Consider the following 27,182-nt stretch of genomic DNA (forward strand, 5'->3'; position numbering starts at 1 on the left):
CTTAGTGAATTTTCCTCTTTTTCCCTGTATGCACACAAGAGTGGAAGTGTACCAAGAAAAAATGGAAACAATGGTATTTTATGAAGTGTGTCTAAATAAAGTGTACTGCTAAAATTGCTTCAAAAGAAGTAACTGCAGAGATTTAAACTAACATTAATGCGCTAAAAGCTGATAATACTGCTGGGCCCAATTCCATTTATCATAGGGTGTTCAAGGAAATGTATGTGAGCCAGTGGCTCATATATTTATTAGCCGATTTAAGTTCTGGACTGGTTCCCATGGACTGGAGGACAACTTGTGTGGTCTCATTATTGAAGAAGGATCAGAATTCAGATTCCGCTAATTATAGGCCTGTCAGTTTGATGTTGGTTACAGGAAATATGTTGGAAAGCATTATATGGGGTATGATTTATGGTCTCTTGGAGAGTTCAGCAATTATTAGGAATTCCTAGCATGACATTTGTTAACTTTGGTCTCGTCTCATTAATCTGATTGAATTCCGCGAAGAAGTTACCGGAATGGTGGATGAAGATAATTCTGCTTCTGCCATGTATTTTAGTTTGCAGACTGATTTAGTCAAGTGAATGGACCCGTGTGTGGTAAATGGCCTTTAAAGTGGACAAGGGCAGTGTTATGCACTTGAGGTTAGCAAACTCCAGGTATGTTTATACCATGCAGGTGTATCTGTTAAGGTAATGGAACAAGAGAGATTCAAGGGTAATAGTTAATAGTTTGTTAAAGGTGCACAAGCAGTGTGTGATGGTTGTAGGGAAAGCAAATAGAGTATTGCATTGAGTACGAAGCAAAGAGTACTATACTTTTTTTTTTATTCGTTCACGGGATGTGGGCGTCGCTGGCAAGGCTGGCATTTATTGCCCATCCCTAATTGCCCTCGAGAAGGTGGTGGTGAGCCACCTTCTTGAACCGCTGCAGTCCGTGTGGTGACGGTTCTCCCACAGTGCTGTCAGGAAGGGAGTTCCAGGATTTTGACCCAGCGACAATGAAGGAACGGCGATATATTTCCAAGTCGGGATGGTGTGTGACTTGGAGGGGAACGTGCAGGTGGTGTTGTTCCCATGCGCCTGCTGCCCTTGTCCTTCTAGGTGGTAGAGGTCGCGGGTTTGGGAGGTGCTGTCGAAGAAGCCTTGGCGAGTTGCTGCAGTGCATCCTGTGGATGGTGCACACTGCAGCCACAGTGCGCCGGTGGTGAAGGGAGTGAATGTTTAGGGTGGTGGATGGGGTGCCAATCAAGCGGGCTGCTTTATCTTGGATGGTGTCGAGCTTCTTGAGTGTTGTTGGAGCTGCACTCATCCAGGCAAGTGGAGAGTATTCCATCACACTCCTGACTTGTGCCTTGTAGATGGTGGAAAGGCTTTGGGGAGTCAGGAGGTGAGTCACTCGCCGCAGAATACCCAGCCTCTGACCTGCTCTCGTAGCCACAGTATTTATATGGCTGGTCCAGTTAAGTTTCTGGTCAATGGTGACCCCCAGGATGTTGATGGTGGGGGATTTGGCGATGGTAATGCCGTTGAATGTCAAGGGGAGGTGGTTAGACTCTCTCTTGTTGGAGATGGTCATTGCCTGGCACTTATCTTAGGCTAGATATGGTTCTTGTGTGTCCGCAATTGAAATTTTGTGTTCAGTTTTGGTCTCTGCATATGGTGAAGTTCTGTAGAAGATTCAGAAGATAACATCTAATCTTTGAGTTTGAGGACAGGCTCCATGAAAGTGGATTATTTACTTTGGAAAAATATTGGGCTTTGAGGGAATGAGGCTTTAAAATCCTGACAATATTGGACTCAGGCTGGTTAGATAGGTCATTAGAGAAGGATAGGGTGGTAGGACTGGAGGTCCGGCATATGAAATCCATAGGGAAAGAGTTAGATGTATTTCTGTTTCGCAAAAAGTCCTCGCCCAATGGAACAAACTGCCGAAAATTGCGATGGGTAAGGAATTGCTACTGCCCTTTAAAAGGAAACTTGACATGGGACAAAAGGTGTATTGTTAGTTTGCTGTGGTGATGAGGAGTATAATGGGCTTTGACAGTGTCCAGGCGTTTTGTTTGATTGCCTAAGATTTGGAGAGGAACTTCCCAGAGTTTTTCTTGAATTGGCCGTGGGTTTTTTCTTTATTTTTTTTGCCTCTCCCAGGAGATAACATGGTTAAGTGGTCAGCAAATGGCGTACGAGGCTGCACCAGTGTCTGGATGCGGTGGGTTTCATGAGCGTGATGGTCCTTTCTATCCATTTTCTTTCCTATATTTGCATATTTACAATCTCATGTACTTTTGGTATAAGTAAATTGAAAAACAGATGTAGTACGAGCCGATCTGTTTATACTGCCATTAACTGTCATCTGATATTTATGTGTTTTCAGAACTACCTGAAAGTATGTGGCTTGAGTTTGACTGCGGTGTCCAAATTCAACTTGGTTTTGCTGCCGAGTTCTCAAATGTCATGATAATTTATACACGAATTGTGAAGAAACCAAAAGAAATTATAATGTGCGAGGCATATGTCACGGATTTTCCACTGGTAAAAATTGTTTTCTTTCTCCTAAGAGGTTCATTGTTGTAATTGATAGTTGGCTGCACTGACACAGTTTAAGTGCCAGCACGTCAGTGTTCTGTTAGAAAGGTAGTCGAGGAAAATTCTTGATTATGTTCATGGAACATAATTAAATTTATGTAATTAAATTAACACTGCAGTTAAATTTAACAAGTGCGACATGATGTATGACTGAAAACTCAAATCTGAAAACTATTACTTAAATCGTTATTAAATATGTTCGATTATTTTTTTAAATGATGCCGGTTGACTGGCTGCTGAACAGGCTTTAATCCAAATAAAGTTCTGTACTATTAAGAATGAAGCTGGAAATTCAAAAATCATTTGGATTTTTAAAGGACTGTCTCATGTTTTAATCTGCTCTCTGCCCTGTTCCAACATAGGATTTTTGGGATCATATTTTGCCATAATAAACCTCCTGAGCACTGTGGACTGCAGGAATGCATTGGCCATTCCAGGTTCTAACACGTAACTGGAACTCTGGTCCTTTAAGTCACTTTTCAACCAATCAGAAATTTATTTTTAAAACTTCCATGTCCAAAGTAGAGAGTAGGAGCCAGAAGAAAACAAGTAATTAGAGTGTTTAAAACGTAGAGGGGATTTTAACCAGTGGAAACTGGGCGGATGGGCAGTTAAAATGCCTCGGGTGACTTACCCGCTGATTTCCCACCTGCTTTACGCTGATCCTGATTTTAACCATCTCTTCTGAGCAGGCGGAAAAAGCATCCACCTGAAGCCGACGGGGTCCTTCTTTAAATATGCAGATCATGGGTCAAGACTGTAAATTTAACTCAGGCCTGAGTGGGGAAGTCGCTGTAGTTTTCTCACCAGTCTGAAGCCAATCAGAAGAGGATCGGGACTTGCCCCTAATGGCCTCACAGGAAAGTTTAGGCTTCCTTTGCCCTGCATTCCACTCCTTCCCTTTCGCAAGAGCCCCCTGCAACCCCCTTCCCTACTTACCTGCATGCTGGCGGGTGGTCGTGGGCTGCCTGACTTTATGGAGGCCAGCGGCCACTTTCCACCCACTTCCTGCCTGTTCTGGCAACATGTTAATGAGGCCCGGGAGTTAAAATAGCCCAGGCCTGTTTTCTGCAGCAGCGGATGAGTTTCTAACTCGCCTGGCCACCCTCCCACTCAGAGTTAAAATCAGCACCTTCATTTTGTATTAGGAAGAAATGATTTGGAAAAATAGGATAGGGTAGATTCGGTAAAAATAAAGTAAAATTGAATTTTAAATAGAAATAAGACCGAGAGAATACAAAAGAGGATTAGTAAGATAGAGACAGAATATGGAAGAGGAACAAATAGGAAAAAAGGCACTGTACAAAAGTACTTAAAGGCACAGTAAGTTGTGTAGATGGGAGCAGGAAGTTGCAAAGGGACATGGACAGACTAAGTGAGTGTGCAAATCTTTGGCATATGGACTTCAATATGGGATAGTGAAAGTCATCCACTTTGGATCTGAGAAAGACAAATTGGAATATTTTCTTACTGCTGAGAGACTAGGAACTGTGGAGGAGCAAAGGGATTTAGGTATTCAAGTGCACAAATCACTAAAAGTTAGTGCACAGGTATAAAAGGTAATCAAAAAGGCTAATGGAATGTTAGCCTTTATCTCAAGGGGGTTGGAATACAAAAGTGAGGAAATTATGCTTCAGTTGTACAGAGCCTTGGTCAGTCCCCATCTGGAGTACTGTGTTCAGTTTTGGGCACTAAACCTCAGGAAAGTATATTGGTCTAGAGTGAATTCAGGAAGCACTTCTTCAAACAAAGGGTAGTAGAAAATTGGAACTCTGAGGGGTAGATGCTGAGAGGATGTTTCCCCTTGTGGGAGAGACTGGAACTAGGGGACACAGTTTAAAAATAAGGGGTCTCCCATTTAAGACGGAGATGAGGAAAAAAAAATTCTCTCATAGGGTTGTGAGTGTGTGGAATCCCTTCCCCAGAGTGCGGTGGAGGCTGAGTTAGATAGATTCCTGATTAACAAGGGAGTCAAAGGTTATAGTAGGAAGTCAGGAAAGTAGGGTTGAGGTCACCATCAGATCAGCCATGATCTTATCAAATGGCAGAGCAGGCTCGAGGGGCTGTATGGCCTACTCCTGCTCTTAATTCATACGTTCGTATGTTTGTACTCTCACTCCCAAAGGCTGTGGATACTAGGTCAATTGAAGCTTTCAAGACTGAGGTCGATAGATTCTTGTTGGGTAAGGGTATCAAGGAATATGGAGCAAAGTAGGTAAATAGGGTTGAGGTACAGATCAACCTTGAACTAACTGAATGGCGGAACAGGCTTGAGGGGCCGTATGGCCTACTCCTGTTCCTATGTTCGTAAATCATGGACACTCCTGGGATAGAACATTCCAAAGAGACTGGGGTATTTTTATTGCAAAAAGATGACCGATTGTATTGAATTAGGAAATCCTAACCATCAATCATTTAATGATAATTAGGGTTTCCCAAGTTCTGTAAAAATTACTGATTATTTTATTGATATTAAGTAATTACCTAGAAGGGAAGCCGAAGGTAAAATAGTTTACTAGGGCACTGTGCACGGGCATAAATGTTGAGATGAACTGAATGACCATTTCTTGTTCAATCTAAGCTGCTCGACATTTCAGAATTGGAGTCATTCATTGTGTTGTGCTGAAGTTTTGAGTCAAACAGCCAGTAATGGGAAGAACGTTGACATCACCAAGGTGGATAATTCCTGTTTATATCATTAGAATACTGGGGGTAAAAGTCTAATTGGGAGTCTGCTCCTCAGTGACTGCTATCATGGAGTCACAAGTGTTTTTTGAAACAGAATCACAATCTAATTTCTGTAAATCTTTGGCCTTTTTTTAAAAAAATGATTTTTACTGTTCATAGGAACAGGAGTAGGCCATTTAGCCCCTCAAGCCTGTTCCGCCATTCAATGAGGTCATGGCTGCTCTGTGACCTAATTCCATATACCCGCCTTCGCCCCATATCCCTTAATATTTTTGGTTACCAAAAATCTATCAATCTCAGATTTAAAGTTAACAATTGAGCTAGCATCAACTGCTGTTTGCAGAAGAGTGTTCCAAACTTCTACCACCCTTTGCGTGTAGAAGTGTTTCCTAACTTCACTCCTGAAAGTCCTGCCTCTAATTTTTAGGCTATGTCCCTTAGTCCTAGAATCCCCAACCATTGGAAGTAGTCTCTTTTTATCTACCCTATCGGTTCCCCTTAATATCTTGAAAGCTTCGATCAAATCACCATTAATTTTCTAAATTCCAGGGAATACAACCCTAGTTTATGTAATCTCTCCTTGTAATTTAACTCTTGCAGTCCAGGTATCATTCTAGCAAATTTACGCTGCACTCCCTCCAAGGCCAGTATATCCTTCCTAAGGTACGGTGCCTAGAACTGAATACAATACTCCAGGCGTGGTCTACCAGGGTTTTGTATAGCTGTAGCATAACTTCTACCCCCTAGTATTCTAGTCCTCTAGATACAAAGGCCAGCATTCCATTAGCCTTTTTGATTATTTTCTGTACCTGTCCATGACATTTTAATGATCTATGTACTTGGATCCCTAAGTCTCTTTGGACCTCCACTGTTTCGAGCTTTTCACCATTCAGAAAGTACTCTGATCTATTCTTTTAACTCCAAAGTAGATGACTTCACATTTGCCTACATTGAAATCTATTTGCCATAGTTTTGGCCATTCTCCTAATCTATTAATATCTCTGTAATTTTACGCTTCCATCCACATTGCTTACAGTGCTGCCTATCTTTGTGTCATCGGTAAACTTGGCTATGTGGCTCTCTATCCCATCATCCAGGTCGTTAATAAATACAGTGAATAGTTGAGGCCCCAACACAGGTCCCTGTGGGACACCACTAGCCACATCCTGCCAGTTTGAATACCTGCCCATTATCCCTACTCTCTGTCTCCTAACACTTAGCCAATTTCCTAACCAGGTCAATAATTTGCCCTCAATTCCATGAGCTTCAACTTTAGCTAACAGTCTCTTATGAGGGACTTTATCGAATGCCTTCTGGAAGTCCATATAAACAACATTCATAGATATTCCCCTATCCACTACTTTAGTCACTTCATCAAAAAATTCAATCAGGTTCATCAGGCATGACCTACCCTTTATAAATCCATGCTGACTGACTCTGATCAGCTGAAAATTTTTAAGGTGTTCAGCCACTCTATCCTTAACTATAGACTCTAGTAACTTGTTCACTTTGGTTGAAGAATTAGGGATGATTTTCTGAGTTCACGCTACTGGTGGGGAGCCTTGCTTGCCCACTCTGCGTGTCAGGAAATCATGGGTGCACTGCCCAAGATTTTTCGTCCATTAAAATGAATGGCTGGAAAACTGTGGGCCTGTGATTTCCGAGCATGCACGGGATGGGGTGGGGGGGTGGGGGTGGTGGTGAGGCTCCCCGCTGATAGCCTGGACTCAGAAGATTACCCCTCTTACACATTTTATTCAGGTAGCATTTGTGAGAGCATTCATTGTTGCATGAGTCTAGCATGTACCTCAGTAATGCATTTTAACTAAAGATCGGCTTGTTTTGTGGGTAGGAGTACAGCAGGCACAATTGGATGGGGGCCACTCAGGGTCCTCGTTACCCTGTCTTGGGCTAAGTGACCTTTCAAAACTACGGGACCAGCACCACAATGCTTATCATTAACAGTGTGACAGTAGATAGTTTCAACATGCAGCCAGCTGAATATATTTTGTAAATATAATCATGTGCACCTGCTTTTGTATCTTCAGTATCTTAAAATAGCATAGATGGTATTTAAATCCATATAAAAGTCAAATCTTGGGTCTCTTTTACATTCAGATTCTCTCCAGATGGTGAGCTGTCAATCTCAACTGGATCCTCAGGCTTAGTGCAGAGCAGAGCTGGCATGCCTAGCTGGCAGGATTTGGCAATGAGCCCAGTTCTGTTCAGAATTCCCACACTAGCTGGCCACAGGGTGGCACGGACATTGTCCACAAGATATCCAGCTGTCTACCTGCCTACCTTTTCAGTTGAAGTTCAGGGTGGGGAGGATTGAAAAGGAGTAAAATACATCAAATAAAATAAAATTGAAATTAAAGTAAGATCTACAGAATGTCTTTTTTTAGATACGCCAGGCATATATAATATAAAAACACTGCTATGAAACATAGAAAAAAAAACAGAATAGGAAATCAAATCTTGAAGAGGTAAACAATAAAGTAGTTCAGAATATATATGGTTTGAGAAATTGAAAGCCCCTTCACATTTTTGGGGCGAACACTGAAAACTGCAAATGTTTTATTACTGTAAGCAGAGGTTAATGCAAGGTTTAAATAAGTGATTGATATAATTTTACTTAAGTCATAACGTATCCCTCCCTGTGGTCCAGTTAAGGTATATTTTCTGACCAATGTTGCATTTGTACTAAATTCCTCTGTGAAATTTTTTTATCACAATCATTTACCCATTTAAAATAACCAGGCTGATTAAAGTAATTCAGTACGATTGTGTGTAAGTGTTCATATGAGAACAGCACCATTCAGAAAATGTAGTCCATTAAGGGCAGGAGAATACTAAAATGGTTGCCACTTACTCAGACCATTTATGTGACCAATGCCATACAATAATGTTTCATCTGATGAATTCTGCATCAATGTAATGGTGAAGTATGATGAAGAAATGTCACTGTATATGTCTGTGATGGGAAAATGAATAACTAGCATTTCATTGTACTCCACTGGTATGTTGACATACACTTGAAAGGGAAATATCTGTTAGATGTGTATGAAGTTGAGGGAATGTGGAGACTTTGGTTAAATATTTAGGAGCTCTGCCAATGCAGGAGCTCTACCTGAGGATGGAGAATAGCAAATGTCATTCCAATATTAAAAAAAAAGATGGGGTATGAGTCAGGGAATTTTAGCTAGACTAGTTAACCTAATGTCTGTAGTAGGGACAATGTTCACTAGCACCATGTGGCTTGCTATTGATGCTCATCTCAAGAACACACAAGCCATAAGGAAGGCAAGTGATTGATCGCTGCGTGAAATGTCACACTAAATCCTGCAAATTTCCACATTTGCCAAATATAATGCTGACTGAGTAGGAATATAGGAACAGCAGTAGGCAATTCAGCCCTTCGAAGCCGTTCCGCCATTCAATTAGGTCATGACTGATTCTCAACTCCATTTATCTGCCTTTGCTCCATATTCCTTGACTACCTAACAAAAATCTATCGGTCTCAGTCATGAAAATTTCTATTGACCCAGTATCCACAGCCTTTTGGGGGAGTGAGTTCCAGATTTCTACTACCCTTTGTGTGAAAAGTGTTTCCTGATTCCACTCCTAAATGGCCTCACTCTCATTATAAGATTGTTCTGGATTCCCCTATTCTCTGTATCTATCCTATAGAATCCCTTTATCATTTTAAACACCTCGATGAGATCACCTCTCAACCTTCCAGGGAATACAAACCAAGATTATGAAACTTTCTCAGAATTTAATCCTTCAAGACCTGGTATCATTCTGGTGAATCTGCACTGTACCCGCCTCAAAGGCCAATATATCTTTCCTGAGGTGCGATGCCCAAAACAGAAATCAGTACTCTAGATGGACTCTGACCCAGGCTGCGTACAATTGAAGTGTCATTTCCTCAAGTTAAACAACTGGGATTATCCAGTGGATATAGGGGTAGATTTTATGACATAATGCTCCTGGCACAGAGCATCATACAACATGAGTGAATATTAGGAATTTGGGTGCAGAAGTCATTGCCCTCTGCATGATTGTCTACCCATTCATTTTAATAGGCAGAAAATTGTGAAGGTGCCTATTCAGTCTGAATGAAGCTGTTATGAATAAAGCTAATCATGTAATCAGATGCATCTCTAGGACATTTCACTATAGGGTAAATTCAGAAATACTGCCCTCTCAGCAGAAAAACTCACTTGACGGGGGCACCCGTGGAGGTGGGGCTACAATACTATAGAAATGATTATTTGACCCACGGTCTCATTGAGTGAGATGTCCAGCTGGGAGCACAGGATCACTGAATAAACCCTTATAAGTCAAAACAAGTTGTTCTAACTTATATACAGAAGATCATTTATGAGACAACTTTTGGAAGATTTCTTCTGTGTGTTACGTGTAGCAAAATCGCAAACGCATTCTTTGTAAATGGGATTCATTACACATGCTGCACAGAGGAAATCATCCCCCCCCACCCCACCATTGTGTGCAGTTTTTTAAAAGGAAAACAATGTCTTGCTGAAAGTTTGGAGAAGAACAATGAGGTTGATTCCTCATCCAGCACAAATGTGCAGCTTGAACAGTCTATGAATATTCTGTTGAACTGATTTGTCTTTGTATACAGAGATGTTTTGTTCCGTAACAATTTCAATGTCGGGTTCTTTATGTATTCTAGTGAAAATCAGGTGAAACCTGTTATAAAGCAGAAATGCAGTAGTAGCAAAATGTTTTGATAATCAGGCAGAGCATGATCTGATCAAACCTTGTGTGTTTTTTTAAATTGCAAATTCATCATATCCAGTAGTATGTTACTTTCAAATTTTCACTGTATATCACCATGCCACCTAATAGAATTATATAGAATTTACAGCACAGAAACAGGCCATTCGGCCCTACAGGTCTGTGCCGGTTTTTAATGCTCCATACGAGCCTCATCCCACCCTATTTCATCTAACCCTGTCTGCATATCCTTCTATTCCTTTCTCCCTCATGCACTTATCTAGTTTCCCCTTAAAAACATCTATGCTATTTGCCTCAACTACTCCATGTGATAGCTAGTTCCATATTTTAACCACTCTCTGGGTAAAGAAGTTTCTCCTGAATTCTTTATTGGATTTATTAGTGACGATCTTATATTTATGGTCCCTAGTTTTGGACTAACCCACAAGTGGAAACATCTTCTCTACGTCAACCCTGTCAAACCCCAACATTATTTTAAAGACCTCTATTAGGTCACCCCTCAGCCTTCTCTTTTCTAGAGAAGAGAGCCCTAGCCTGTTAAGTCTTTTCTGATAGTTCAATTTAATGCTCTCAAGTTTCACTGTCAGCCCAACAAAGATCGTACCACTTCCAGCTTTTCAATGTTTTATCTGTAAAACACTATACAAACAGCAAATGTGATCTTTTTCTTTAGTTGTTAATGATAATAATAGACATCCACATTATAGACCATGTTCAAACTTAAGGCAGATAAAGTAATAATATGGTCATAATACCTCTTATTTATTTTTGATATTGAAAGCTAACATGCTGTACCTAAAACTGAATGAGAGTGATCTTATCAGTAACTAATTTATATTTATTTTCAACATGATTGATACCTGAGACATGAAACCACAAACCAATACTATTCATGATTTTTTTTGTTATGAGAACAGGACCTAGACATAGATCCTAAAAAGACAAACAAAGGAACGCCAGAAGAAACAGGCAGCTACCTACTCTCCAAGGATTTACCAGAGCAGTGCCTATACACCAGGCTGAGCGCCTTACAGAAACTGAAGGTAAGAGGTTCATATTCCGAATGCAGGTATGAAACCATTGTAATAGATGATGTCTGATTCTTATTCCGTGCTATTTAAAACCAATCTGGTAAGTGCACTGCTCTTAATTTGAAGTCAGTTTTTGCTCAAAATAAAAATGTGTGAATTGAATTAAGCAACTTAAATAAAATAATACAAGTGGGATTGGTGCTCAAACAAAATCGAAGTAACAGATAATTCAAATTTGAATAAAGAACTTCAGATTGGTTTGTAAAAATGTAAGGAAAATGTAGTGAAAAGAATAAATGTTAGGTCACGACTGATCCTGCTGACATTTTAAGCCAAAATATTCCAGTGTCAGGCACCTGTTATAGCAGCTAAGATTGGGCTGATAGTAGAGGAAAATGGGTGGGAGTTCCATCCCGCTAGAGCTGGCCCACCTTAGGCCACGGTGGTAGTTTACTAGGGGTGGGAACCAACAGTGTAGGAAGTACCCGTCTAAAACAGGCGGTGCCTCATTTCTGCATTCCTTTGAGAAGAGGGACATGCTGCTGCTACTTCCCGATGTTTTGGCATGCAGGCAATCATTTCTAAACAATACTCATGGGGATCCAGAATTAATAGGAAATCAGCTGAATTAAAAGGCACAGGTAAATACATTGACCTGCAGTATTTCAGCCCTATTTTGATTATTTTGCTTTTCTCTTTCAATCGATACTTGAGTTCTCATGGGCCTTTGTGTCAATTGTTGTAATTCTTTCCTCCCCAGCACCATTATAGTCTCCAATTGGCTTCCTAATAGAATTCCCCCTATTTGAAGTGTTAGAAAAATGAAATGACTTAACAACAACAACTTGTATTTATATAGCGCCTTTAATGTAGTAAAACATCATAGAGCGTTATCAGACAAAACTTGACACCGAGCCAATGAGATATTTGGACAGGTGACCAAAAGCTTGGTCAAAGAGGTAGATTTTAAGGAGCCTCTTAAAGGAGGAGAGAGAGGCAGAGAAGTTTAGAAAGAGAATTCCAGAGCTTAGGGCCTAGGCAGTGGAAGGCACAGCGTTGGAAATCGGGGATGTACAGAAAGCCAGAATTGGAGGAGTGCAGAGAGGGCTGGAGGGGATAGGGAGGGGTGAAGCCATGGAGGGATTTGAACACAAGATTGAGAATTTTCAATTCGATGTGTTGCTGGATCGGGTGCTAATGTAGGTCAGCGAGCACAGGGATTCCAGAGCAGGTCAGGTTCTGTGCCCATTCATCAGGACCTACACACCCACACCCTTCGAGCCCATTCTGCCATTCAATCAAATCATGACTGATCTGTACCTGAACTCCATTTACCCGTCTTTGCTTCATATCTCTTGATATTCTTACCCAATAAAAATCTATTGATTCCAGTCTTGAAAATTTAAATTGACCCAGCATCCACAGCCTTTTGGGGGAGCGAGCTCCAGATTTGGACTGCTAAAGACAGCTGTGAATTGACCATCTAACTGGTCTATTGGAGAATTGTCAAATGCAGGAAGGAAAAAATACTGAGATTCAATTTCAGGCCTTCTCAATGAATCTCCTGACCTACTAAGTTGTCTCTGGTGTATTCCTTACTTCAAACAAAACAGAGCCCTTCTGTGGTACACCATTACTCTTCAGTTTGGATTCAGACATGCCAAGGGAAGAAACAGAGACATATGCAGCAGCTTTAACTTTAATGCACCTGTTTGGCTTTCTCATTTACGTCAACTGGTGTACTTTCCATGGTGAAATGCTCCTGGCTGCAACATTATAAACATACTCTGAACTAGGTCACAGAGGGATATATGAAACTAAAATATTGCAAAAACAAAGTTCCACTCATTCTCTAATAACATTGTTCAGTATTTGTAAATGTTTCATTAACCAGGCGTAAACAAAAATAAAACCTGATCTTTCTTTTTATAGATGTAGCTGTGCACGTCACTCTTTTGCCAAGCTTTTTTTTCCTGGTGTTTTCCTCGGTTGCTGTTACATTTAAAATCTTTTAACCTTTTTAGTCCTTCAAAATTGTTGCTTGGATTATACATTTTAAAGTAGGACACCTCATAGTTTGTGGTTTTGATTCCCCCCTACAGACACACACACACACACACACACATACTCTAACTGTTGCTCGCATTTTAACTTTTGTAGTCTAACTTTCCGGAATTCTATTTCCCTCCTCATTCAAAACGTGTGCTCCAGAACTAGCCGTGCCTCTAGCCCAGCTGCTCCAGTACAGCTACAACATTGGCATCTACCCAACAACGTGGAAAATTGCCCAGGTGCGACCTGTCCACAAAAAGCTAGGACAAATCTAACCCAGCCAATTACGGCCCAATCAGCCTACTTTCAATCATCAGCAAAGTGTTAGAAGAAGTCATCGACAGTGCTATCATGCAGCAATTACTCATCAATAACCTGCTCGCCGATGCTCAGTCTGCGTTCCACCAGGAACACTCGGCTCCAGATCTCATTACCGCCTTCATAGGATCATAGAATCATAGATTGGTTACAGAGCAGAAGGAGGTCCTTCGGCCCATCGAGCCCTTGCCAGCTCTTTGTGAGAGCAATCCAGTTAGTCCCATTTCCCCGCTCTTCCTCCGTAGCCCTGCAAATTTTTTCCCTTGAAGCATTTACCCAATACCTTTTTGAAAGCCATGACCGAATCTGCTTTCACCACCCCTTCAGGCAGCGCATTCCAGATCACAACCACTCGCTGCGTAAAAAAGTTTTTCCTCATGTTGCCTTTGGTTATTTTGTCAATAACCTTGATTCTGTGTTCTCTGGTTCTCGACCCTTCCGCCAATGGGAACTGTTTGTCTTTATTTACTTTATCTAAACCCTTCATGATTTTGAACACTTCTATCAAATCTCCTCTTAACCTTCTCTGCTCTAAGAAGAACAACTCCAGCTTCTCCAGTCTATCCATGTAACTGAAGTCCCTCATGCCTGGAACCATTCCAGTAAATCTTTTCTGCACCCTCTCTGAGGCCTTCACATCCTTTCTAAAATGCGGTGCCCAGAGTTAGACACAGCCAAACCAGTGTTTTATAAAGGTTCAACATAACTTCCTTGCTTTTGTACTCTATGCCTCTATTTATAAAGCCCAGGATCCCGTATGCTTTTTTAACCGTTTTCTCAACCTATCCTGACAGCTTCAAAGATTTGTGCACATATACCGCCAGGTCGCTCTGTTCCTGCACCCCCTTTAGAATTGTACCTTTTTATTTTGTGTTACCTCTCCAAAATGTATCACTTCACACTTCTCTGCATTAAATTTCATCTGCCATGTGTCCACCCATTCCACCAGTCTTGATCTAAACATGGAGACGAGCTGAATTCCAGAGGTGAGGTGACATCATGGCAGCATTCAACTGTGTGGCTGGAGTCATACCTGGAATAAAGGAAGATGGTTATAGTTGTTTGGAGGCCATTCATCTCAGCCCCTGGACACCGCTGCAGGAGTTCCTCAGGACAGCATGCTAGGCCCAACTGTCTTCAGCTGCTTCATCAATGACCTTCCCTCCATTATAAGGTTAGAAATGGGGCAGTTCGCTGATTATTGCACTGTGATCAGCTCCGTTAATAATTCCTCAGATAATGAAGCAGTCCATGCCAGCATGCTGCAAGACCTGGACAATATCCAGGCTTGGACTGATAAGTGGCAAGTAATATTCACGACACACTAGTACCAGGCAATGACCATTGAAAACAAGAGAGAGTCTAACCACCTCCTCTTGACAGTCAATGACATTACTATTACCAAATCCCCCACCATCAACATGTGGGGATTTCTATTGAATAGAAACTCAACTGGACCAGCACATAAATGCCATGGCTATTAAAGCAGGTCGAAGGCTGGGTATTCTGTGGCAAGTGGCTCACCTCCTGAATCCTCAAAGCCTCTTCACCACCTACAGGACACAAGCTAGGAGTGTGATGGAATACTCTACTCACCTGGATGGGTGCAGCGACAACAACACTCAAGAAGTTTGATACTTCCAGAACAAAGCAGTTCGCTTGCTCAGCACCCCATCGATCAGCTTAAACAACCATCCCCTCTACCACTGGAGTACCGTGGCTAACAGTGTGTACTACCTACAGAATACACTGCAACAAATCCCCAAGGCTTCTTTGGCAGTACCTGCCAAATCCGTGACCCCCACCACTAGAAGGACAAGGGCAGCAGGTGCATGGGAACACCAACACCTCCAAGTTCCCCTCCAAGTCACAAACCACCCCGACTTGGACATATATCGCTGTTCCTTCATGGTTGCTGGGTCAAAATCTTGGAACTCCCTACCTAACAGCACTGTGGGAGCACCCTCACCAGACGGATTGCAGCGGTTCAAGGCGGCTCACCATCATCTTCTCAAGGGCAACCAGGGATGGGCAATAAATACTGGCCTTGCTAGTGATGCTCATATTCCCAGAATGAACAAAAAAAAATTCATAAGGACATAAGAAAACATGACACAACAGAACCTGTTCCCATCACAAGCCTGGTAAAATTTACCCTACCACAAACTCCACCCTATCTAATCAATACTAGAGGCAAATTTTGACATAAATACTCCCTAATTTGCAAAGATAATCACCCTGATATCGGAACTGTGCAGACAACAAGCCCTCTGCTCCTAGTAACACAAGAACTATTGATGCCCTGTGGAATATTTGATCATCTCAATCCATAACTAAAGGAAGAAGAAAGAACTTGCATTTATATCATGCCTTTCATGACCTCAGTACATCGCAAAGCACTTTCCAGCCAATGAAGTATTTTTTTGAAGTGTAATCACTGGAAATGTAAAAAAAAAATGACAGCCAATTTGCACCAACTGCAAATATCCCGATAACCTTAAAACCAGCTCTTTACACAGGATCGTTTGCTAGAAGCATGTCCACATAACCAGCAGGGAGGAGGGGCGAAGTCTTCCTATCTCTTGTCTTACTAGAGCCATATTAATTTTAAACCTGTGCGCTGTAGTTCTGCACTCCCAAGAACTGGTTACTTACCATCATAAGCGCCACCACCTCCATATCATGAGCAAAGCCATCCCGTTCAGTTCCTGCTATGCCTAGCAATGCCGATTCCATCTCTCTTCTGGCTGCTTGCTAAGAATGAACCCGAAGGTATGTGGTCCCAGTGTCCTACTTGACCCTGACCTGAGCTTCAAAAACCCCACATTTGGTCAATTGCTGAGAGCACTTACTTTCATCTTCACATCATTGCTTACCTGAACCCTTAAATAATGGCCACAACCACAAAGCCTCAACTGTACCTTTATCACCTCAAGGCTTGATTTCTCCAATGTTCTCCTTACAGCGGTTCCTAGCCCCAAGTTATACAGAATTCCATGGCCAATTTCAGTTTCGGGTCTCATTTTGAATGCTGCCGGCGAGGTGCGGGCACTGCTGCACCTTGCCAGTTGTGAGAGGGTGGGAAATCAGCCGGCTCCCACACGAAGCCGACCGGCAGGTCAGGCCTGGGAGAGGAGACCCATCTGAAAGTTGCATCAGGAAGGCCTTGGGTATCAGTGAAGCGGCCAAGGTACGCTCCATTCCCCCCCACCCTTCACGGATTTTCAACTGCTGCCGATACCAAATTGGGGGATATAGTTAATACCGAGAAGGACTGCGACAAAATACAGCAAGACATTACTAAACTTGCAGAATGGGGTGTGTAATTGACAAATTAATTCCAATATAGATAAATGTGAAGTGTTATATTTTGGTAGGAAGAATATGGAGGCCACATATTCCTTGGAAAATAAGAGTCTAAATGGGGTAGAGGAGCAGAGGGATCTGGGGGTACAGATACACAAATCACTAAAAGGAGTGACACAGGTTAATAAGGCCATAAGAAAAACTATCCAAGCACTGGGGTTCATTTCTAGAGGGATAGAATTGAAAAGCAGAAAAGTTTATGTTAAACTTGTATAGAACCTTGGTTAGATCACACTTGGAGTACTGTGAACAGTTCTGGTCTCCATATTATAAAAAGGATATAGAGGCATTGGAGAAGGTGCAAAAAAGATTTACTAGGTATTAATTGTATCTTTGTTATTTATATCAATTAGTGTTAATTGGTGGATAATTAGTGTCAGGTGGTGCGTATCAATTGGGAACTTTCGTATCAATTTGTAAGAGAGCTGATCTAGGGTGTGGTGTGGGTATAAATGTGGAGCTCTGTGAATAAAGACTTGGAAGCAGCTGAAGACTAGGCTCCAGTATTCTATCCTTCACTACCTGGCCATCCAGTTTATAATTCTAGGATGATACCAGAACTGAGAGTTTATACCTATCAGGAAAGAATTGAGCAGGCTGGGGCTCTTTTCTCCAGAAAAGAGAAGACTGAGGGTGACCAGATAGAGGTCTTTAAGATTATGAAAGGGTTTGATAGGGTAGACAAAAGAACATAAGAAATAGGAGTAGGCCATATGGCTCCTCGAACCTGCTCCGCCATTCAGTAAGATCATGGCTGATCTTCAACCTCAACTCCACTTTCCTGCCCGATCCCCATATCCCTTGATTCCCTTAAAGTCCAAAAATCTATCAAACTCAGTCTTGAATATACTCAACAACTGAGCATCCACAGCCCTCTGGGGTAGAGAATTCCAAAGACTCACAACTCTGAGTGAAGAAATTTCTCCTCATCTTAGTCCTAAATGGCTGACCCCTTATCCTGAGACTATGCCCCCTAGTTCTAGACTCTCCAGCCAGGGGAAACAGCCTCTCAGCATCTACCCTTTCAAGCCCTCTCAGAATCTTACATGTTTCAATGAGATCACTTCTCATTCTTCTAAACTCCAGCGTGTAGGCCCATTCTACTCAATTTTTCCTCATAGGATAACCCTCTCATCCCAGGAATCAATCTAGTGAACCTTTGCTAAAGGGATGTTTCTATTGCAAAAGGGATCAAGGGATATGGGGAAAAAACAAGAACAGGGTACTGAGTTAGACGATCAACCATGATCATTTTGAATGGCGGAGCAGTCCCGAAGGGCCGAATGGCCTACTCTTATTCCTATTTTCTATGTTTCTATTGTTGCATCGCCTCTCAGGCAAGTATATCCTTCCTTAGGTAAGGAGACCAAAATTGTACGCATTACTCCAGGTGTGGTCTCACCAAAGCCCTGTACAATTGCAGCAAGATTTCCTTACTCTTGTACTCCAACCCCCTTGCAGTAAAGGCCCACATGCCATTTGCCTTCTTAATATCTTGCTGTACCTGCATGTTAACTTTCTGTGTTTCATGTACAAGGACATCTAAATCCCTCTGAAACGTAATCGTTTCTCACCATTTTAAAAAATATTCTGTTTTTCTATTCTTTCTACCAAAGTGAATAACCTCACATTTCCCCGCATTATACTCCATCTGCCACCTTCTTGCCCACTCACTTAACCTGTCTATATCCCTTTGCAGACTTTTTGTGTCCTCCTCACAGCTTACATTCCCACCTAGCTTTGTAGAGAAGATGTTCCCACATGTGGGGGTGGGCAGAACTAGGGGCCGTAAATATTAGAAATTCACGAATAAATCCAAAAGGAATTCAAGAGAAACTTCTTTACCCAAAGAGTGGTTAGAATGTGGAACTCGCTACCACAAGGAGTAGTTGAGGCGACTAACATAGATGCATTTAAGGGGAAGCTAGATAAACACATGATGGAGAAAGGAATAGAACGATATGCTGATAGAGTTAGATGAAGTAGGGAGGGAGGAGGATTGTGTGGAGCATGAACACCGGCATGGACCTGTTGGGCTCAATGGACTGTTTCTGTTCTGTACATTCTATGTACTTCTCTGTAATGGCTGCCCGTTTTTGTGGTGAGAAATGGATGTTCGGCAGTTTTAAATCGCCCCCTGACTGACTACCTTTTCCCACTGTATCAACTTCTAAAATTCTCATCCATGTCTTTTGACCTCTCTCTGTCCTCGCTCAACCCTATTGTGTTGTGCTTGATTTTATGACCATTAAAATTAATATGCGCTACTTGTGAGTAAGGCTCCCTGTCAGCAAAATGAAGTCGTAAAATTACCCCTTATAGATATGTAATTTGTTGTTGTTATTGTTGAAGATTAAGTAGAGGGAGGTCCATGGAATGGGGTCTCCTCAACCACTGAGAATAACATTCCATAGACAGCTGACACAAGAAAAACGCTCATAAATTACATAGAATTACATAGAGTCTACAGCACAGAAACAGGCCATTCGGCCCAACTGGTCTATGTCTGTATTTATGCTCCACATGAGCCTCCTCCCACCCCTCTTCATCTAACCCTATCAGCCTAACTGTGTAAAATTATGAGAGGTGAGATCAATTTTCCCATTATCTCCAATCCACCCCACCCCACCCCAAACAACTGTTTAAAAAAAACATTTTCCCTGGTAAAGTTCCCAACTGTTTTTTGGTTCTCCACTCAATGCCATGAAGAAGAGTTGACTGGCCTCATCCCAGCTGTGGAAAATGACTTTGATAAACAGTCTGGGTTTACTATAAATATTGGATGTGTATATATATATGTTACCTTTACTACAATTTCAAAAGTCAGTGAACCCATGTGAGATATCGGAGTCCGCGGATGGGAACCTACAGCCCATTGATTGTTACAACTCTCCCATACAAAGCTGGGCTAGAGGATGTGAGCTGAATGGAAGACAACACCATTCGGTCGCCCAGGAAACAGAATGAAACTTTTCCCCTAGACCAAGATATGGGGCAGGATTTTCCACTGCATATTATTGCAGCATCAATCAGATAGCTGGAGTAGCAAATGGTCACCAGTTTCACCCCAGTGGAACTACAATCCACTGGTAGATTTTCATCAGGTAAAGGGTATCAAGTGGTATGGAGTTGAGATACAAGATCAGCCACAATAATGGTGGAACAGACTCGAGGTGATGAACGGCCTGCTCCTGTTCCCATGTTCCTACAATCGCTTTACACCATGTTGCAGTTTCCTGTGGAGAGGGGGACTAGGCTGATGGAAATGCCTGACTCAGAACTGGTGGGCATTTCATTCAAATATTAATTTGTGGGTGTGCCAGTCCTGCATGCTATTTCCCACCATTCTGACATGCAGGAGATAAGACATTAATTACGCCCATGTGGAAAGGGTATCCCAGATTTGCTAGGCAGTGGCAAATACACTGGAGATGATGGAAAGTATACAGTATTATTAAAGTGAGTGTATTTCAGGCATCTCTTAACTGTTTTTCTCTTTTGTCAATGGAAATAAAAATCGGGAGAAATGTAAAGTGGGCTGCCAACTCGCTATCAACAATTTTACGCTATCACTCATTTTACACTATCGACAAAGTGAAAAATTACCCCCTTTGAGTGCAGATGTTCGCTATATATATATATATCAGAATTTAAAGATTTATTTTTCTGCCAGTAATGTCCTTCTGATAATCTCATTCGAGCTGTAACAACCACAACCCACAGTCATGTTTTGCAAGTTGAAAAACATAGTACAAGGTTATAATACTTCATTTGAACAATCTCTATTTTGTAATATCCTATTCACATAGTAACCTTTTTAGGAGGAGTGTCTTCTCATTATTTCATAACATTAGTAGGTTTACATAACACATCTAAGTTACAACAACAAAGCGGGAGAAACTCCAAGACAGTTATACTATAAATGCCATGTTGAGAATACACACCCATACTATACCAGTGTGAAAAATCGGTATACGGCTTTTCTATTTTAAAGTTTAAGAAATGTTTTTACCTGGGCCATTAGTTTTTAAATGTTATCCAGTTTCCTGTTTCAACTTGTAATCCGTTTGTTGTGTTTAGTTTGTTTAAATAAAATGATGGAGAAAAAAAGACCTCAATTCATGTTCTTCTGCTGTAGGAGCGGCTAGTGTTCACAGTCTGCCTTCGGTACCAGTACCAAGGACTCGATGAATCTGTAGAAGAAGCCAAGGAGGTAGACGTAGGCAAACCGCTCATCGCAAAGCTGGACATCCACCGTACTATCAGGAGGAACAGCTGCCTCGTGACCTGTCCTATGCCTCACAGTCCATCGCACAGCCCAGTGCACAGCCCGTCTCATAGTCCAGTGCGAAGCATGACGTATAGTCCGGAATTTGAGCATTACCATCACCATCACAACCAACATTATCAAGATAACTCTCATCTCGGGGTCTACAACCCAAATTCGGCTGTAATGGGTGCTATGGGCTGCACCATTCCTTCTGACAGCTGTAAATATACCACATATGCACTCATGTCAGACTGGGGTCAAAGACCTCGCTTCTGTAGTAGCAACATAAGGGAGATCAATGTCCCTGTTGAGAATGATATCAATGATCTGCAGTCTGATTTCACTGACTGCCTGCAGTTCACTGAGTGAGCGTAAATGCACAAATAATTATTCTGAATATACTGGGGAGGATTTTCCACTGGAGCAATGCTGGCACCCCACTGGAAGTTACAGGATATAGAATACATACAGCCTAATGACACGCAAATGATGGGAAAAATCATCCAAGATATTTCCCATCATTTGCACACTAGTAACACTGATCACTAGGAATACCAAGCATCCAGGGTTGTTAGGACCGTAGAGGAGAGTTTTTAAAAGTTGAAGAGCCAACTTAGTCTATGCAGTCGGATGCAGGCCAATCAACTGCGTAGGGTAGGTGGGTTTTGGTCAACAATTTTTTCAAAATTTGGGCAGCCTCGGAGGTCATTGGCCATTTTTCACCCCTCCCCAGGCAGGCTTCCTAATGATGGCTAGGGTCAGACATGTAGGAAATGGGCAGGGAGAAAGACCCCCCGCTACCACCTTCAATGCGATTCCATTGGAGAGGAGAATGTTGGCCACTATCTCCAAAATATATATCTGTATACCTGTATATATCGATGTGTATCTCATCAGGAAATGTTTAATATTCCTTGAACTTTCTTTAATAATCTCCCTTACTCAAAGGTCCTATACTATCAGCGGTAGCCTGAAAATCCAGGAGTACTCTTAGAAATTCAGAGTGCATCTGCCACTTCAGCTAACCACTGATGACTTCATTCTTTAATATAGATATATAGATATATGCTGGGACATGGTACTGAAGGATGATCAAAGAATAACTTGTGCTTTTAGCGGGTTGCTGTGTCACATTCTAATACAGAACTTATCCATACAGCTTGGACCTATGACCCATAACAAACATACACACACACACACACACACACACACACAATGTCTGCGCACTCCACTGAGTCACACATTATAAAGTAGTCAATACAAAAGGAAATTGCATCAGTTGTGCTCCTTTTAGTCCTAGTGGCCAATCTGTACATACTCCTTCCTGCTTGATTGTGGACATGATACTTTAATATCAATTGACATGAAATCATTTAGAGCATGAGTTTAGTGATTTCAACACATAAAACCATTTCATGTGCATATTTGGGGATGAGCAGGTTTATAATTTTTAAAGCAGGACTGACCACTGACTCCAGCAACAGCATCGACATTCAGAACTCCCAGGTAAGGGATAGCACATGCAGCTATCGGGTATAAAGTTCCCTGTACTTTGCCTCAATAATATGCCTTAAGGGTTCACCTCAGAAGAGCATCTCATAGTGTACCAGTGTTACATTTCAATTTTCTGCATCAGCTATCCTTGTGGTCAATTAATGCCAAATACGTTTTGTTCTGTAGACTCATACCTGCTAAGTGTTGGATTAAGACTGGCCAAACTCATTTTACATTCCATTCCTTACATCAGTGGAGGGTGATTTATGTCCCATCTGGGCTGGATTTTAACTCAGCCCTGAGGTGAAAGAACAGTGTGCCAGCACACCACACTACCCCATCCTTTAACTCTCACTTCTGATGGTGGTTGTTGCTTTTATGATATTCTGTTTCCATCTCCCAGTATCCCTTATAAACTTAGACATAAACTACATTTCTCCTATTATAGAAGCTGTACAATTTCTTGGGTGGGGGTATGTTTAGAAAGATAATATCTTTTTATCTAATGATATTACTGCAGTAGTAGACAACTGTGCAATAATATTTATCTGTTTCTTAGAAAATCACAGCATACACTTAACCTCCTCGTTGTCATGCAATGTCCTAAATATTCTTTATCAATGGCGCTCTCTGGAAGAATTCATGGCCCTGAAATTCCTCTGAGGTTTTGCCCACTGAATTCATGACAGGCGATCAGTGGAATGCCTAAGGAAATGGGAGAGACCTGGTGACATTGGTCTCCACCATATTCCAGGAGTTTCTACGTTGACTTGTGGAACTTCCATCTGCCTCTTACCAGGCAAATGACAGGCTGGGGTTAGGGCCTAGACAGGGACTCCCTGTCTCAGGAGATCAACCTCCTGAGCCTTAATTGGGACACAGCCTGCTAGTGTTGGTTGGTATACCGAGGAAAGTGAGATGTACCAGTCTCCACCAGGGCATGTGTAAAGTCCCACTGGTGGGGTCCAGGCCTGGCTAGAAGTCTGAACCCTGAAGAGAAAAAAAAACATAAAGAAGAAGACCTCTTCCTTGGGGACCGATCTGATCAGTGCCATGGACAGGGGGCACTGGGCAGCTCCCCACCTCCCATAGGTGGCCAACTGAATTCCACTGGCATGGGGCAGGCAGGTGCCAAAGATGCGCCTGAATTAGTACATTTGCCCACCTGCCCCATGCATACAAGGTGCCCTCACCTTTCAAACCCCGGGGGGTGGGGGGGGGGCAATATTGGAGGGCATTGCTGGGATAGCCGCTTGTAGAATTTTGGAGCCCTTGTATTTTTAAAAGATTCTGTCGGTTCCAATGCCAAACAGCCAAATATGAGAAAGGTTTGTGTCGAAGTTGCAACCCATTTATTTGTCAACAGAGTGCCTAAGCCATTCCAGAACCAACCAAAACTCATGTTCATTATACAAGCTTTATTTGTTAGAACTATGCAGTGAATGACAGTAACATGAATTTATAGCATTATGGTGAGATTTAACTACTGCGTTGCAACAGGTGTTTTGAAATGTTTTCTGTGTCGTGTTCAGCATACATTCAATATATCAGCATACAATCATATACTTTTGTGTTCAAAATCATGAATGGTTTTGATAGAGTAAATAAGGAGAAACCGTTTCCAGTGGCAGGAGGGTCAATAACCAGAGGACACAGATTTAAAGTAATTGACAAAAGAACCAAAGGAGACATGAGGAAAAAAAACATTTTGCATAGCAAGTTGTTGTGATCTGGAATGCACTATCTGAAAGGGTGATGGAAGCAAATTCAATAGCAACTTTCAAAAGGGAATTGGATAGATACCTGAAGGGGAAAATTTTGCAGGGCTATGGGGAAAGAGAAGGGGAGTGGGACTAATTGGATAGCTCTCCCAAAGAGCTAGCACTGGCACGATGGGCCTGATGGCCTCCTTGTGTGCTGCATCATTCTATGATTCTATGATTATCATTATTTATTGGAAAACTTAGGTGAAGGGCCAAGGCCTATAGTGCAAAAGACCACAAGGGTAAAAGAATTGTAGCAAAAGATGGGAGTAAGCCAGGAAGTCGTGTTGAGGAGATTCCAAATCCAAATTTTAAAAACTTGTAGTTTGCAGGAGGAAGAGGAGACAGTGGGAGTAAGAAGTTCCATAGTTTTGAGATTCTAGAAAAGAACGAGTTAGAGCAGAAGATGCGGTGGTAAGTCTTGATTTCAACACAATGAGGACGCAGTGGTTTTTACTCGACAGCCATTCACAATAATTCATCTCTCTCAGTCCCCCTAAATTTCAACCCTAAATTTATTTTAGAGCTAGACTGGAAATCATTGTTCAGGCATTCCAGAATTGTAGCATTAACAGCATTGCCTTAGTGAAAGTGAGCTTTATTATCAAATACAAAGATAGAACTGGAGACCCATTGTGAGGAAGTTTTCCTTTGTCCACTATATTTGGTGAAACTTTTATAAACCATTTAGGTTTTTGCTATATACATTGCACAGACAAGTGTGACCAGAACCTGGTCTGCATGGCCGCCGGTCATAATATGTTATCTCCTTCCTGCCCCTTCCGAGGGCACTTGGCCCTCCTCGGGGGTCTGCGCCAAAGTTATGGTGGGAGGTCGTGACAACCCCCGTGGAAATTCCGGATCACTGTGTTTTAAGACTAAAACATCTCAATATTCAGATGCCACTCCCAAACCACTCAAGCTTCATTTTATGGCGCCATCTGGACCCTTCCAACAAATATTTATAGTGCCCGAACTAAAATGGCAGTGGGTGGGAATACAGCGAGAAGTTTTTTTTGGAGTGATTTTGGCCTCGCTACAGCCTTGCCCCCTCTATCTCTCTACCTGTGGATATGAACATATGAGGTCATGCCAATTAATGCCCACCCTTTCAGTTAGACAATACAACCTCATCCACCATCTCCCTCAAGAGCTAGTAATTACTAACTCCCAGGAAAGGCAAAAAAAAACATAGACCTGGAGCCAATTAGAGGAAAAACTCTGAGAACTCTGCCCTCACTCTCTAAGACAACCAAATTCCTGGAGATCATATTTCCTTATGATGTATTACTAGACATACTTAACCAAACTCCCTTTCTCTTCCCCCCTCCTTCCAGATATGTTCCTGTGACCGTAGGAATATAGAACTCTAGAGGACCAGAAAACATTATTTTTAACCATCAGGCCAGTCACAAAGCTCACAAACTTCATACTTCACTTTATGTTTCATCTATTCAATAAAAGGGCCAAGACATGTAAAACACCATATACACTACAGCTAACCCAAATGATAACTGGGTTGAAAAGAGTAGGAGAGAAGGATCTGCCAAAAATGTAAACATCACTCTCTTGAAATTTATAATGTCCTCTGCTTCCAACACCTCCATGGGTAGGTTATTCCACATATTCAGCATCTTCTGCATGAAGATGTGATATCTTAACTGTGTAGTGATTTTAACCACTGGGCCTCATTAACATGCTGCTAGCCAATTTCCCACCTCTTTCAGGCTGGAACCGGCTGCCAGCCTGCGGAAATTCACGCGGCCTCCACAGTCAACTACCCTGTCCACGCTCACTATCTAAGTTTTCACACATAGAATGGCCACTTGGGTGAAGTACTGGTGGGTAGCCAGTACGCATGGAAACGTACAGATTATGAGTCAGCATCTTCAGGAGAGGAGGTGAGGAAAAAAGAAAATGCTAGCTCTTGCATTATTTGTTTCCATTTCTCAAAAGCTGTTAAGATGTGCATTATGGGTCTGCACAAAGTTCTCAAACATTGTTCCTGTTGCATTAATCAAATAGTCCCTTTATTACACATTGCGTTGTGATGTATTTTGTAAACATGTACAAGCTACGTTATTGTCACATACCTAATAGAAAAACAAAGAGCTCACAGTACTCGAAGCAATACTACTACTGTTTTTTAGCCACGTCAAAACTGTTGAAAATGTTCAAATTTACTTTTGTATTCTGAAATGTTTTCTACATAGTTGTAATTAAACATTCTTTAACCATATTGTGACTCTAACAATGGGCCAGAAATTGCTAAAATGGTGCATCTCACAACAAGCGATGTTAATTGGACTTTTTACCTCGTCGCAAATTGCTGGAACGTCGAAGTGATAATGGTGCAACGATGTCAACGTCACATCTGGGACCGCATGAACATCATGACCACTGGTCTATCTCCTTAGCCAATAAGGATGGAGAAAGACACAGAGTGAACAACAGAGAAGAAAATAGGGTGAATTAGAGTCAAATTAGATACAGAAAGAGAAATCAAGAGAGGGCAAGAAAGAAATTGATTAAGAAAGAGAGAAAAAAGCAGAAAAGGAAAGTAAGAAAAAAATTAAAACACACATGCAGAAGAAAAGGACACTGTAACGCAGTTGTGATTGGGAATTGTTGTATTGATGCTTTAGAAGTTAATGAATGAATGGCAGAGTAGGTGTGTGAAATGTACAAACATTCTTGACCCATGAAGTATAGAACCAACGGCCCCGTCCATCATGATGAGAAACAATGGAACTGCTTTCATAGGAACACAGGAATTGCTAAACGAGAAAAGACCACGGTTCATCTAGTTCGCCTTCTAACATCCTGGTAGTCACATGATACAATA

The 27,182-nt window shown here is 41.7% G+C and overlaps 1 protein-coding gene across 2 annotated transcripts in view; it reads left to right on the forward strand.

Moving 5' to 3' along the window:
* The window catches only part of LOC137321608 (mucosa-associated lymphoid tissue lymphoma translocation protein 1-like), a 137,026-nt gene extending 110,450 nt beyond the window's left edge, over window positions 1-26,576 (forward strand). For both annotated transcript variants that reach the window (XM_067984066.1, XM_067984074.1), the window contains exons 15-17: window positions 2,377-2,534; window positions 10,961-11,086; window positions 20,949-26,576. In XM_067984066.1, coding sequence (XP_067840167.1) covers window positions 2,377-2,534; window positions 10,961-11,086; window positions 20,949-21,449 — 785 coding nt within the window. In that variant the 3' untranslated portion in view covers window positions 21,450-26,576. The remainder of the gene's footprint in view (window positions 1-2,376; window positions 2,535-10,960; window positions 11,087-20,948) is intronic.
* Window positions 26,577-27,182: the final 606 nt, after the last annotated feature.

The sequence above is a fragment of the Heptranchias perlo genome, chromosome 1, assembly GCF_035084215.1.
Source record: "Heptranchias perlo isolate sHepPer1 chromosome 1, sHepPer1.hap1, whole genome shotgun sequence".
Classification (NCBI taxonomy): domain Eukaryota; kingdom Metazoa; phylum Chordata; class Chondrichthyes; order Hexanchiformes; family Hexanchidae; genus Heptranchias; species Heptranchias perlo.